The sequence below is a fragment of the Neodiprion virginianus genome, chromosome 6, assembly GCF_021901495.1.
Source record: "Neodiprion virginianus isolate iyNeoVirg1 chromosome 6, iyNeoVirg1.1, whole genome shotgun sequence".
NCBI lineage: Eukaryota > Metazoa > Arthropoda > Insecta > Hymenoptera > Diprionidae > Neodiprion > Neodiprion virginianus.
In genome coordinates this window covers 7172516-7188448 of record NC_060882.1, presented here as the reverse complement: position 1 = coordinate 7188448, position 15933 = coordinate 7172516, and the positions used below count along the sequence as shown (strand labels likewise).

General features: G+C 42.7%; 1 protein-coding gene and 1 long non-coding RNA gene across 7 annotated transcripts in view; one reads left to right on the top strand and one right to left on the bottom strand.

Annotated features, from left to right (window-relative positions):
- LOC124307492 (ankyrin repeat and sterile alpha motif domain-containing protein 1B-like) overlaps positions 1–15933 on the top strand; it is a 44388-nt gene that overhangs the window by 1594 nt on the left and 26861 nt on the right. For 5 of the 6 annotated variants that reach the window (XM_046769186.1, XM_046769184.1, XM_046769185.1 and 2 more), the window contains exons 2-9: positions 8187–8267; positions 8375–8531; positions 8745–8890; positions 10160–10282; positions 12174–12400; positions 12471–12687; positions 15177–15410; positions 15591–15864. In XM_046769186.1, coding sequence (XP_046625142.1) covers positions 8187–8267; positions 8375–8531; positions 8745–8890; positions 10160–10282; positions 12174–12400; positions 12471–12687; positions 15177–15410; positions 15591–15864 — 1459 coding nt within the window. The remainder of the gene's footprint in view (positions 1–8186; positions 8268–8374; positions 8532–8744; positions 8891–10159; positions 10283–12173; positions 12401–12470; positions 12688–15176; positions 15411–15590; positions 15865–15933) is intronic. The other variant, XM_046769188.1, reaches the window with a different exon arrangement.
- Positions 7401–10259, bottom strand: LOC124307501 (uncharacterized). Its single transcript, XR_006908832.1, has 3 exons — positions 10148–10259; positions 7699–9885; positions 7401–7603 (listed from the first exon to the last, which is right to left on the bottom strand). It is a non-coding gene; the product is annotated as an uncharacterized LOC124307501 (long non-coding RNA).

Genomic DNA, 15933 nt, shown 5'->3' with positions numbered 1-15933 from the left:
GATAGAAATGAAGAGATAGATTCTTATCTGTGAAAGTGAGTGTTTAAATGAGATACTAACTATTTAAAATTTTGGGTTTTTTTTTATATCAATTGCTCAGTTACTGTGCGCCCAACTTATAAACATTTCATATCAATAATTTCCTCGCATTTTCTCCACCCCCCATTATACAATCATACCAATATTCTGATACGAACGAAAAGTGGAGTTTCAATTTACTTGTATGAAAAACGACAAACCAGTCTCAAAGCAATTAAAAATTTCACTCTGGCCTGATTGAGTTCTACAGCTTAAAAATGCTTTGCGGGAACTCGGTTTTATTTTTTTTTTTTATTTATTATTTCCTTTCATTCTCGTATACACCCATTGTTCCGACAAACGGTAGCTAACGTCCGCAGTATAATAAACTTCTTTTTACCTGCAGCGAGAAAATTATTAATCGTAATAATAATGATAATAATAATAACAATAATGCGACTCGCACGCTACACATCATCAAAGAAAAATGCAACGCGTGTGGCAATGTCGTTTACGCACATACTTAGGTATGTTTACACATGACTCGAAATCCACCAACGCACCGCAACGATGTAAAGCGAGCGAGAATAATTCTTTTGCAATTATCCGGTTGTTGCAAACTGCACACCGCTGCAACGACACTTGGCGCAACGGTTTGTATAGCAGGCGGCACACGAGGCGACTTAAAAGGAACAAGAATGGGGGAGATGGGGGACGCTGAGTGCATCGCGACAAGCGGGTTCTCTTTTCAACAAATTGCTCTTTACCCTGTTTGTTGTACGTACACGTTGTACCCGTGTGCACGTAGGGTGTACGAAACTTTCGTGTATAGGTAGGTGAGCACCTACCCTAAAAAACCTGCACCAGAAAAACTGGCTGCTTGCTGCTTCGCGCGGAAAGTTTGACGCGAGGAGCTTTTCTTCCATTGTTCTCATCTTGTTTTCGTTTCTTACGTATACACACGTATTTTTATGCATGTGCGTATGTATGTATTATTCAACAGTGAGCTTTTCTCGCGCGAGGGGAAAAAGAAAAGAGAAATTTTGTATACGTATATATACATATTATACACGAACTCTTGGGAAGCATTAAGAAAATGAGTTTTTGTTGTTATCATCATCATTATTGCATTTATTTTCCTCCTCTCGTCTTTCACCTTTTTCCCTTTCAGTTTAGAATCCTTTCTCCCTTGGTTGTTTTAACTTGTTTTTTTTTTTTTTTTTTTCCTGACTTTGCTAAAGATTATATACTCAATTTAGCCTTGTGTTTTTATATCAAGGAACGTTTTGGACGTTTTACTCCGCGTTTTACGTGTCAAGGATCGGGAAAAGTTTCATTTTCGTTTTCAGTCACATGATTTTTTTTTTTAGTTTCATCTTTTTTACCAAACGAAGAAATGGAAATTTAACTGATTTCATTTTCACCACCATCGCACTTACTCACTTTAACGCAATCTATACTATAGTAAAAAACACGTATATATACCTACGTAGAGGCGAAGAATTAGGTCAGTCAGTGCGCTTTCTTCCCCGTGCTATGCTGTGTAGATATAATTATACCTGTAAATCGTCCTGCTTAAAAGTTTCTTGTACACTCGCTGTGGCAAAAAGTTTCAAACTAATGAAGGGGCGCAAAAAAGAAAACCAAATTTTTAAATATGTAGCTCTATTCAATATACTCCTATCCTATATTCACACTATACTTCAGTGTAAATAATAAAGCCAAAAAACTGGAACCAATATTCGTCGACGAAACTCTCTAATTGTAAATATCCGAGATGAACTTCCGACTGATCCTTGTAGTCGGTGAAATTAAACACCAAAAATATGTAGAAGAATAATGGCGTGCGTGGCAAATAGTGAAACGGTAATTAGTAACCACAGATTTACGTGTACAGCCCCATTTTAACCGCAATTATGAACAAAAACAGTAGAATAAATTGTCAATTAACGCAGAAATAAAAAAATGGCATGGATCCTACAAAATCGCACTAAATAAATTCGTAAAATTCATATTATTTATTTATTTCGGCGTCAATTGAATTGCGGTTAGAATAGGGTTGCTTGACCCTTTTTGCGTTTGAGAAACGTGAGCAATACTCATATATCTCCAAATATATACATACGTCGACGGCGAAATCGATCAGGGCACCCACTCAACGTTGAAACAATTTCTCCCGTAGAGTTTTGGGGTCCAGGGTACAAGACTAGGCCGGGCCTTTCGGCACGCGATCCTCGTATAATAGCAGCGGGAGTGGAACATCGTCGAAAGCCAACAATATTACACCTGATGCACGAGAGGGTGTGGCAACCTTAATTAATTACCGAATATAACTTCTTACGTCTGCGCCAGTCCTTTCGGTATTTCCTTTATCACTTTTCGAAATTCGTAGTACCACTCGAGTGTGATCGCAACCATTGTTTCCTTGACATTGGCACATTTATGAACGTTTTTTTTTTACATCAGCTATCTTCCTCTTCAAACGAGAGTAAAATTTTATGCACTCGGCAGATTTTCCTTAATTGACTTCGTTGCTTAAATTGTTATCCTTTCGACAATCGAGGCCCTTTTGTACCTGATATACAAGTAACCTAATCGCGAAACCGTTATCGAATATCTTAATTGCAGGATTAAGCAAATTAAATCTGTATGCGAAAACAAATGAGGAAACGATTCTTCGGTCACAGGTCGTCGTGCCTGGAAGAAGGATCAATTTTCTCCTTTCTCTGCTCTCCTCTCTCTCGCGCTCTCTCAGAGGAGGGCGGAAGCTATCGATTGACGCCTGAACACCCTCTCCGTATCTCAACCCCTCGCACCATCTCGGCCTCGAGTCATTTCTATCTAGTTTCAAGGGTAACGTTTTCCTTGCCCGTGTTGCATATTTAACGGAAAAATTGCATAACGATCCGAGGAAAAAATGATACTACGTAACATGATGTTAGGAATTACACGTATCTATTATGCCGTCGCATTTTAAAACGGGGGAAATAAAATTGTACCGAATATGGTGACCACTGTGTGGTTTCATTCCGTTGACATTCAGCAAACGGATTTCAATCATGCCTACTTCGCGCCGACAGTATACCTCTTCCACTCTAGATTGATTATGAGTGTCACAATATGGAAGGGCTTCGGGTTTTCCACGAATGTTAGGATTGTATGGTTGCGCAGCGGTTTACCGCAAACCGCTATACCAGCTGATGCTAACCGTTTTCTCTTGTAGAGGTTTTCACTCCGTTCAGAACGCGTGTGCTCTACGAATAATGTGTAGTGTAGATATATAACAGAGCTGTGAAACCAACTATTCTTAGACTAGTATAATCACACTGTAGCCAACTCGCGTGGATCACGGCGATTGGTCAATCAGCCCACTAATTGATTGTTTTTACGGAGCACGATGTCTCGATTAGATCTTTCTGGTAATTTAATTTCTACATGTAGGTACGTAACGTAACAGGTATTAGGATACTTCGTTTGAACGTGTAATTCGGTTAGTTTTGTAACCGATTAGAGGTTCTTTTCGGATACAGACTTTGAACAAAAATGAAAGTATTTTACACGGCCATGACGGTTATACGATGCCTCTGTGTTCACAATGAAAATACCTCCCTTGTACCGTGTAGAAAACAGACGCGAAATCGGTAATCGCAAGTGAGCGGCGAAATTAACTTCGAAGACTGCCGTCTCTCATTTTCCCTCATCCCGATGAAATGAAACGAAAATAGTGCAGTAGAGCGGTCTAACGAACGGTTATGGGAATAGTCGGAAGTTTCGCTGCAGGGTGAATTAGGGTAGCTGTTGATGCTGGGTGGATATATACAGTAAAGGTGAAATATATATCTCATTCCGCAGTTACCGTCGTTGACGGTGTCGTCGTTATGGAGGCCAAGTGCCTTACGAGTCCCGGTCGAAAAAGGGCGACAGTAAGAGGTGCACGGGGTGGTTGAATTAGAAGGGGGCCAAGAGGGGGCTGACGGCATTGCCCTTTTTGCAGACAATCTTCCCAGTTTAATTAAGGAAGTTAGGCAGGCGAACTCGAATGAATGGGATGAATGAAAGAGGAGGACGCCTCTCTCTCTCTCTCCCTCTTTCGCGTGCGCGTATACCTATAACGCAAGTGTATATACATATACCACGATACACCGCATCACTCTTGCCGTCTCTTCGCCTGACGACGACTTACGTATATACGACTCCATCCATCCATCCATCCATCCATCCATCCATCCATCCATCCATTCATCCATCCGCACATACATAGAGTTGACACGACTCGGGGACCAGGCGCACATATGTTCTCCAAGCACCCTGCACACTCCTAATATGTACCGTGTAACGTAGTTACGCCCTGAAGTACGCCGCAGTGACGTGCCAACCGAGCTTTCACCCGCCCTGCAGGATATGCCGGCTCTCCTGTCTTCTCCTCTCCTCCCTCGACGACGATCATCTCGTTCTCGGGTGGTCCAGGGGCAAAGCTGCGGAGATGAAGGCAGTTGGATTCAGGAGTATACGAGCACCGGGGATCGCAGGGGTTGGGGTTGTTGGTTCAAAAACAAACGCCGCACCGAAGGTGGCTCCCTCTCTCTTTTTCTCTCTCGCCTTCCTTTCCCAGTCTTCTCTTTCTCATCCTCCCCCGCTTTTACTCCTCCACTCGAACGTTTTTTTCACCGCTGTTTGAAAACCCCCACTCGTTCGTTTCCCTACTCTCGTCGCACTTTTGCCCTCTTGTTCTTTATATTACAGGTAGTGTATAGGTATATAGGTAGGTAGGCACCTACGTGTTGTGTAACCCGCCGATGCCTCGGTGTACAACAAACGCTCATTTCTAACGTCACAACGTAAAGAAAGAGGAAAAAAATAATAATAAAAATAATGATAATGACGATAATCTTGAAGCGCCAAGTGTCTATGGATTACACCATATAGTTACCGTGTTCCCGGTTTCAGTCTCGGGGACTCATCCGCCAACACGGCTTCTCTGCTTTGATCAGACTAGCAGACCCTTCCACTTATGTTTTTCGACAGACGAGCCGACACGCGGCAGTTAGAAAGACACGCGGTGGTTGATTGGTTTGACAGTATTGGTTTCTTCACGATATCAAAATATAAAAGTTCACAGCCAAACATGACTCAGAATTGTTTTTCGAGAAAAATTCCTACTCGTCATCAGTGATCACACGGTGTACACGCGCCATTGTCATTTTTAAATTCTCACGGTGCACAAAATCTTTCCATACCCATTTTGACCCGCTTCGTATACATATAAAGTTGCGATAAAGCCGGGAACAGATTAAAAACATACCGAACAAATACGAATTCATAAATTCGATGAATTTACAGAATACTTTTCGTCACCGATTAATGTAAATTCGATGCAACGATTTGTCGCAATTAATTAATTAGTACTGATGCAGTTTGATAATTAATAAGTCGTGGCAATGAATGCGTTCTCGTATGTGTAACGTTATCTATCTCAAGACCCTGTTATCGCAGAGCTATACATACATATACGTATGTCTATAAATATCCACTATCAAGTGCAGCATGTGCAGGAGAGAGAGACAGAGAGAGAGAGAGAGAGAGAGAGAGAGAGAGTATGACTGCAAGTTTGTTTACTCGTCAAGCAGATTATACCATGCTGGTGACGAGGAGGACGTGGACGATGGACGAGGGAGCAAAATATTAAGTAATGTTAGCCTTCTCTCGCCTGTCATATAATACCTGCGTCGCGGGACAATTTGATGATGGCAAATATTATGCGATCACTTCGCCGTCTCTCCCCCTACATATATATTTTTTTTATTATATAACCTCGCGTCTTGTTATGTATTTGGGAAGAACCGAAAACGGGGGGGCATCGGCTGAGAGTAGAGCTAACAAATTTTTTTTCCTCTTTCGCACGTTATTTACACAACAACATAATAATATAGTATGTTGTATATGCACAATATATATATATATATATATATATGTATGTATTGTTTATTGATTAGCAACCGGCGAGCTGGATATTTATTACATCGCGGCAATTTTAGCCTCTATACTCGTTAATCGAGGGAATCTTATTTGAGGAGGTCTTGAGGTCCGGGTCGATAGACCCTAAATGTAGTATATAACAGTTTGCTTCAGCGTGGCGTAATTGCTAGTTACCCACATGTCTCGTCGTATTTTTTTCATTGTCTCAGACTCTCAGCGATCGTCTCCGTCGCCTCCTTAAGGGACCCGGTATTGCAGTTAATTTTGACATATGGTGATTTAGAAGACGCTGCAGGTTCGGAACTCGTTGTATGACTCTTTATCATCTCTTGAAAGTCTGATAATTTCTTTTACATTTTTTTTTTATTTTTTCTCATCCACCAGCAAAAATTAATTATCACTGCACGCGATGCGAATTATTGCTTGAAATGCACTGATCATCCCGAAATTTACACGAGAATTGTTACACCGAAATTCATTTTACATGTAATTCAATCATGTTTATTGTTGGCTTGTTCTGTAATGAAAATCAGTCACGTGTCTTGCCATTTCCGAAGTCACCTAGTATCGTTATAATGAATTGCAAATTGATTCTGATTTCGATTCTGGTATTAAACATAAACGATTTGATTCTGGGCGCTGAATGGATGTGTGTTACATATATACATATATATGTAAAAAATTCATTTCATCTGAAACGATTTGACGTTGACACGAAGAGTCTTTGCGGATCGATTTTACGTGTTGACGATATCGTGAGGTAGGTTATCGATACTCGTATAGTTTCGTCTATAATAGATGCCTACATTGTTATCCCTCGCAAACGAGCTTCAAGAGGATCAAAAGTTATGAGCAAACAGGTTGGTTGGTTATACGGTTGTATTCCCGCGGGGTAAACGCGTTTGTAAGAACTGCATAGATAGAATCGGGGGTATGGATGCAATGTTTGCCCGTTATGCATGGACTTCTGTTTGCTGTGTGCGTCGGTCTTGTTTGTTTGCACATATTACGCCTAGTCGCATTTATAAGAGGTGCTGCCGCTGCTGCTAAGAGAGATCGACGAACGACGCAACAATGCTCGGTAACGAGAGGAGAGAGAATAACATGTGCTGAACGGAAGGACTCTGATTATGAGCTCTTCGTTATGTCGCCCCTGCAGCTTCTGTAATTCTTACGCGTACTATTATATATATATTGCGCGTGTCTGCAATGTCGGTATTATGACATGCGAAGTGTTGCAGGATCATCTTACTTTCTTTGTGAATACGAGCGAAACTCGGCAATTGTATAATAATTGATTAATTTCGATTTATATAACAAATTTTTGATTGTATAATGCAGCAGTTTAGCCATTTGACACTGTTGTATTATCTGATCTTTTATTTATTTCAACAAGCTAGATCAGGTATACACACATATTTTTTAGTCGCATAAATAATTTTATCCTTACATCATAGTAATTGGGTTCAAATAAAAAAAAAAAAAGTTTCGAAAAGTTTGAAATCGTTGAATGCTCGGTGAAACGCTCCAGTTATCGGGGTAAATCAGTTCACTCGAGAGGTGTAAAGCTAAAAAAAAAGGAGAAAAACGTTCTTCTCGTCGTGGGTATCTGGAAACGAGAAAATAATTATGCGTGATATGTGTATACGTATACATGTGTGGTACAACATTAAACCATTACGGATATTTTACATATGTACGTACGTAATCATTTCAGTCCAGATCGATGGCGTGAAATTACTCGTGCGCGTCACTTACGTGACGTTACGTATATTTTTTTGTAATTGTGGATAACCGATACAGCAAACATTGTTACCAAAAGTCTCTCCGTGTGTGTATGGAACAATTAAACCGGTATTATGTGGCTGTCAGCTGGCGATAGTTGTAGTATACCTACATACGAGCAGAACGAACCGACGAGGCGATTACTTAATTGCGGAAATCAATCCTCGCGCGTACCTACTTCGCACTCGTCTACGCGAGAACTCTGATTCTGCGGAAGAGCGTGAGGAATAATTCCAAGCAGCAATAAGGATGACCAGCTCAAGTAACTCGCGCTGTGAATTTGGGTCGATTGAAGTTTCGCTTCCGCTGTGCCATCTCTCTATTTTTGTCCTTTGGTTTTCCTGTAATCTAAGCCAAGAACATTTCTTCGATCCTACTCACTCAACGAATGAAAATTCTCTTTTCAGCCTTCGACGGGGACCCGGTGCAAACGTTCAGGATGCCAGCGGTTATTCCGCGCTCCACCACGCCGCTCTCAACGGCCACAGGTCAGTTTATCGCTCTCTTGAATAGCACTCGCTGCTTCGTCAGCGGATGTTAACTTTTACCCACAACGTCAAATGCAAATCGCGCATTGTGTAATTGACTGTTTCAGGGACGTGGTTAAAATTCTACTACAATACGAGGCGTCCACCAACGTCGTCGACGCTAAGGGCTCGTCACCGTTGCATCTCGCCGCCTGGGCCGGGGATGCGGAAATCGTCAGGCTCATACTTTGCCAGGGACCGTCGGTGCCCAACGTTAATCTAGCGGTACGTTGTGACGGAGGGAGGAAAAAAAAAAGAAGACGTGAATTGAACTTGGCATTTTTCCACATTTTCATTATTTTCATCTTTGATTTTTCTCCCTATTATTTGCAGGAAGAATTTCATCCCGAAATTTAATCCTTTATACGGATATAATTTTCAGCTCTGAAAATTACATCTTCTTTCTAATCTTTCTATTCTATATATTCTACTTTACAGACCAAGGACAATGAGACTGCTCTTCACTGCGCGGCCCAATATGGCCACACGGAAGTTGTGACACAGTTATTGCAGCATGGCTGTGATCCCAGCATTCGCAACAGTCGTGGCGAATCTGCTCTTGATCTGGCCGCACAATATGGCAGGTAAATATACCGACGTTATTGCTTCTTACAAACATTGATTTTAAGATTAAACTAGTTTATCTTCTTTCTATTTCTAAGATACGAAAGAGGAAAAGTGAAAGACTTACCGGGTACTTTTAGTTTCGTGCCACGCGCAATGCATTTCGTTTCTCTTAATTATACCCCGTGTAACTTCTTTCACTTCTTTTCATTCATCTTTCTTTACATTTCACGGTGCCGCAGAGACACACGTCGCGCCATAAAATGTTTTATTAACCGAACTTGACGCCTATTTTTCTATGCAACACGAGCGTACATTTACGTATAGCTTCTTTGTATACTACCTCTCTTTATATATTATATACCGCAACGGAGAATAAATTTTTCGAGGCGGAAAGCTACTCAACCCAAGAGACTAAATGGAGGAAATTGAATTAGTCTTAATAATTTGATCAAATAAATTTATACGTCTGCGCGAATTGTGCTCGCTATAACAATGGAGCACGGGAGGAATTCACCGTTCGTGAATTCTTGGAACACATACACATATATTACTATCATTGCATCGGGCCAAAAGTAAACGGCAAATTTCATTTTTTGGGATGGTTTTATAAACTTTGTAAAATACTATCCGGATTTTTGGAGCGATGCATTTGTAACTTTTTTAATCGATTATGACATTAATCGATATTATTTTATTCTTCGTGAATTTGACATCACTTGTAGAAGAAAGAAATAATGAGAAAATAAGAAAGAACTTGAACTGAAAAGTACAGCATATGATGAAAAGTGGACGACTGTGGACAGATTTTTTTTTTTTACATACGACCGTCAGCGCGTTTCTCGAGTCCATGTGGTATTTCTTTTCCCACCGTTATCTGTCGATAATGAATATATGTATTTTTTTTCATATACATAGATTCTTCGCCTGCGGTACAATTTTTTTTTTTCTCCCAACTGGGACGATTCATTTCAACTCCGACAAACCACGACGCAGTAAACGCATCGTCAACTTTCTAGAATTAAGATAACGGGCATGTTTCAGAGTTCAGTTTAGATTAGTCGACAACTTCGGTACACTTATTCCCACACGTAAACTCGTTGCATCGTAATCATTGCGATACAAAAATGATTTATTAACGAAGGAAAAAGAAAAACTCGTTATCTTTTCACAGATTTTTCAATTAAATTACACTGGTGTAAACGTACGACTGAACAGTGAGAAAAATGGAAACTATCTAGTTCTCTAAGCATCTTTCGGTGAAAAAAAAATCTCACGCTCTGTTTCAGGCTGGAGACCGTCGAACTTCTGGTTCGGACGCATCCGGAGCTCATCGAGCCGCTGCGGAGTTCCTCGTCGTCTCTGATATTCCCTCACACGCCGCTTCACCTCGCATCGCGTAACGGTCACAGGTGAGATGATTAAAGTTTCGAGCGAATGTGGGGTGATTATAGAATGATTCTCTGCACTTAGCGATCATCGTTTCAACGATACTTGCATCCTCGATGCGCAACGGCTTACACGCTTTGCATAACTGCGGCCAACTTCGTGCCTCGTCGTCTAGTTTTTGACATTTTTTCGTGCTTGTACAAATTAAGTGTTACGATAACGATGCGGACATTTGGACTTGCTGACGTTTTTTCCCCTCAGCTACGGTTGACGATTGTTGTTTGTTTTTTGTTTTTTTTTTGGACGCGTGTGTGTACAAACACCGAAATATTTTCAGTGTAATGATAATTACCTGCTCGAGGGTCAGAATGCTGCTGACGCATTTGTCGCGCTGGTTAATTAGGACCAATTAGCACGAAGTAGAACTTACGCCAGTTGCAGACACGCCGTCGATTTTCCGGTTCAAAACCGGCACCCGTCGAACCGCGAATCGTTACGTCTATCTCGATTCCACGTTGCACGTATTCTAGGTATACGCGTCTATCCTGCGCTGTTATAGGCGACGCATCGCAATCTCGATTTTACCGTAATACCACGGACTCCATACAGCATTATCGCACTGTACTGATTCCCGATCACATCACGAATGCTCTATGCATGCCCGTACATAGGCGCGAATCCCTGCAGTTGAGCGTACCCTTCCGATTAGGAGAATCACATTAGTGCTTGAGAATCACAGTGTGTGCAGGCATCGATGCAGCGCGTTGCGTTGCATTGCATTGCATTCGATTGTCGGGGATTCCGTGAATCGTTTGTCAAGAGTGAGCGAATTTGTTGGTCTGCAGAAAAACTCGGTTCACATCCTGAAATTCCAAGACTCTTTTCATTGTCTTCTATATTTTTGAGCAAAGTTTTCGAGTTTGTCAAGTCGACCGTTTGAGTGATAAATTTGAAACCATATCTCGGAATTTCTGCTACTCGGTATTTTAAATAAAAATATTTTTTCCCTGAAACGTACGGACGTGGATATGGAAGCATTGGGATTGGTCGTAAAACGGACAGAGTGCATCGGGATGCGTGTGAAATCCGGGAATCCATAGCTAGCCGGATTGTGTAACGTGCTAGTCAATTTAGAGCGAGGGAGTTAAAACCGACTAATTCGGTTCGGAACAACTCGTTTGAAAATGGAATTGCGGTGTGGCGGCGCGGCGGCGCGTATAGTCGTCATGTATACGCGGTGTATAATCTCGGATAAACCGTGAAAATTATTGGTTTATAATATGAACAGGAATTCCGGAATTGGCTCCAACAACCGCACGTGGTCGCCGCGTTGTAATCGGGTAGGTATAACACGAGGTTTTTCTCGTCGAAATACGCGATCGTACGGTTATCCGTAATCGTTTCATCGACGCTTCGCTGGTAATAGGATCGTTCACGTCGCGATACCTCCGTTGCATCCCACGCCCGACGCATCGATGCAGGCACCGTTACCAAAACTGACGTATTTTATCGCTTCGATTTTGGCAAAATAAACCATCCGAAACCGGCTATTTCCATTTGGCGCCGAATGACGCAGTCGGCACGTCGTGAGTCCATCCGAGTGTTCTGGTAATGTCAATTATCGGATTCAATATCGTCGCGCTCGGTAAGCCAGGACAAACACACCACCCCCTGATCCTCGTCCTCATCCAGCCAACAATGCCGTCACACCCTGGCCGGGAATCCTGTTTGGTTACCCGGGTTTTACGTACACTGCACATTTGCAGGTTGGTATTGAAATTGCACACCATGCAGGCCGTCAAATTTACCTGTAAACCCGGATCCCGTTTGAAGAAGGATTTTTCAGGACTAGATTCTTTGGTTGTCCCGACACTTTTTGCTGTTATTTGGAAAATCTTCGAACTCGTGTTACAGGGCTGTCGTCGAGGTCCTTCTGGCTTCGGGAGTGGACGTGAACACCAGGACTTCCGCCGGAACCGCGATGCACGAGGCGGCTCTTTGCGGTAAGATGGAGGTTGTCAGGACCTTGTTGGACCGGGGCGTTGATCTCGGGATCAGGGACTCGCGGCAGAACACGGTCCTCGATTTACTGGGCCAGTTTCCGCCACATGTCACGCAGGACATCACCACTGTGATAAAGAGTACGTGGGATTGGTTTGTTTTTATTCGGCGAGAGCCGATCTCGAGTTTCCCCTTTTCCCTTTTCCTCAGGGCACAGATCTTCGTCCGGTGTCGAGAGTGACGCGGACAGCGAGAATTTGCCACCGATTCCTGTTCAGGGCAGCGGATCCCTCGGCAGTCCTTACGAGAACGTTCGTCCAGGGAACGATTTTTCACCGGCGGAAGGAACCTCGCCCACCCAATGGCAGTTCTATTTCAAACCTCGGGATGACGATAGACGCATTTCCGGAATGTCCGTCATGTCTTTGTGAGTATATTACGTACATCTATTCTATCGCACTCGATCGACGATTCGAGCGGTTGCTCTTTGACGTTGAATTGTGACGTGAATTTCGCTGGTCTGTGTTGGTATCTCTTTGTTTTTTTCTATTTGCTCTACTCATTCTACGGTCGGTCATTTTCCGGTTTGGATAGACAGATAATTGCAACGAACAACTAACTATCTGTAGCGTTGAAAGTCTTTGATACACCAGGTAAACGGCTGATGCGGTTTTGTCTACGGTCAACCATTTCTCGTCGTATCACGGTGATTGTTGTTCGTGGGAATATTTGCTTCGACCACAAGGATTATTTTCATTCGGTTAACGCGCTGATTCTGTTATTTTGCGCCTTCCGTTTATCAGCCGGGGTAATTCAAATCACCGCTGTAAAATCAGGGTAACTTATTAAATAATTTTGAAAGTATCGAAAATAATAAAGACTGTGGGGCAAAATAAGTTTTTAAAGAAAAGTACGTGATTAATATAAGTATTCGAATGAGATGTTTTCTATTTCTGTTTATTTATAACAATCAAAATACTTGAAAAATTTCCGCTTTCTGTCTCATGCGATTTGCGACCTGCATCATCGTGGCACCGGTCATTACCGAATCTATAACGAAGTGAGATTTAAAAATGGCGATTCTGTTCATGGCGATCGGGAAAGAAGTAGGGAAATTTTTGTACAGAAAAAAATGAAAGTGGCAACATTAGTCTCAGAAATATTCATTTCTCGCGTATACCCGGGTACACTCTATTATAAACGCATGTATAACTTGACGTCCAGTCCCGATTAAAATCTGAATTTCCAGTTTCCCTTGAGGCTATATTTGTTTTAGGATATTTATTTTCATCCCGCGATGGTATATAGGACTGATGGATATCGGTGTTTCCAGAGCGCAAAGTCGACTTTTTTTTTCTTTTTTTGTTATTTTCGCTATCGCAATTTTTTTTTTTCTTTGTTACAATGTATTTTATTTTATTTTTTGTTTCCCTTATTTGCAAAACACGAACAGATCACGTGTATACATATGTATACAAACATAACCATATATAGATGTGTGACTGAATAACATTTTTCGGAACTCAGCAGCGGTATTCACCTTTATTTAGCGACTCTGCTGCAGGATTATATTATATACTTATATATGTAGATGCGTAGGTGGAACACGCAGATATACGCGCAGTATATGGAACAGAAACTCTCCGGTTTAATATAGGAGATGTGAGCAAACAAAAGCACAGATATATAGAGAGATCAGAGTGAATGAGCGGGTGGTGAACGGCGCTGCTGCTGCTGCTGCTGCTGCTGCTGCTGCTACCACGACCGCCACCACCGGTGGTTCATTCGTCCTGGGGGGTTATAGGCGTGTGGCCCCAGCACGTTAGCCATCGCTTGGCTTGCTTTAATTTTCCTGATGTACGCAAGCGATGGTGGTGCAGGGTCCGTTCGCTTCGCTCGCTCGCTCGGTGCCTCGCTACCTTGCCCCGAAACCATCCTCCATCCCCCAGTTACAGCTAGACTCGACTCCGGTGAAACCCCTCGCCCCCACCGCCAATCTCGCCCCATTTTGACCAATGTTTGACGTCGGTGGAGCCGGGACTCGCCGATGGGTGCCCCGAACCAACTCTGACGAGAGATTCTCCTAGCTGCGGGATGAATCCATCGCGTTAAACAATGTAAATGTTTGCTGCTCTCAGCACAAAACTAATAACCACTTCCCTCATGGTTTCTGACTTGCGGTCGTCCCCGACCCTCGTCATCTACTCTGGGTAAATTGTACCATGATGCTGTAACATGCAGAGGAGATTCGATACGCGTTGTGACCTTGTCACTCCTCATTAAAAAGTCGCGACATGCTTGCCGGTGGTTTCTTTTTCTTCTTTTTTCTTAGCCTCGTCGTAAGTAATAATATACAAATATTGAATGTTGAGAGACATGTACCTGCAGAGAAAAGGAGTGCACATACGTTATGGTCAGCTCGAGTAATCAGTCCTGTGATCTCGGAGAATTACTTTGGACTAGCTAGCTATCCTACCTCGGTGACCGCGATAGTAGGTTATACGTACTACCTGCAGGGTCGTTTGTATGCGGCGAGCTTGATTGTCTCTGGTGAAGTTTTGAACGACCAACCTGTTGGTCCTTTCATCGGTTTAATGGCGACATTTAAGCGGTTCGTGCTGAAAGAGAGGATAGGGAGGGATTTTAGACTGTCGGGCGAATAGTTTTGGGCTTTCCGGCTGATCGTAGAGATTGGTTAACCGCTGACGTGCAAATTTTATTTATCGAAAGTTTACTTATCGAGCTTGTTTGGCCTAGGCTCTGTTTTTGCAGCAGCTCTCAGCTATGCTAAAGAGATCATGTGTTTTTGGTGAACGTGCAAAGTTGCCCTATGTCTAGGGAGGTGCATAGTAATTGTGGAGGCGTGATGTTCGCGGCTTTTAACTCTTGGGATTCAGCAAATTGCACGTTTTATAGCGAGGGAACGTTGCTGAACGACGAACCTGACAGTGATACAACGACCTCGAGGAACCTGCATCATCCCGCATGGACGGAAGATTCCGATCTCAGCTCGGTTTTCGATAGCGTCATTATGTCCATGTCCGACACTCTGAACTCTATAAACACACTCGAGAGCTCGGAACCGACACCCGAAGACAAACCATATAACACCAATATCACCAACACTATTCTTACTCCAGACATTCCACGGTATGATACATTGCACGCATTCAACATGTATTACACTCACAAACTGCCTACCTATACTTCTTTCTACTACAACATAATGAATGATACGATGTACAGTAAATCCACACTCAACCTTCAAACGAGGAAAAACACAACGAGCTCGCCTTGTGTACCAGATTAAGAATAATTTTCAACTCGCAGGGGATCCGACAACGGACTTTATCAGACACTCCCTGCTTCTCGGGGCTTGATGGACTCTAGTTTCATGTCCGAGGATCTGTCCCTGACTCTGCCGGGGTACGGGTGTGGCCGAGAGTCCGACCAGCTCAGTGTTTCCTCATCCTCGAGCGTCGGAGGACCCAGTCCTCGCGACAGACGGTGCTTGCCAGCCGATTCCAATGCCGCAGGGATTTACCTGCCCATGGCCCCTCTTTCCAGCTCCCTACACAGCCCAGCATCCAACAGCAAAGTTTCGGTAATTATGACTCACTTTTCTTCTTTTTTTGTTTGCTTATCTCTCTTACAGTCGCGGTTGACCTTCTTC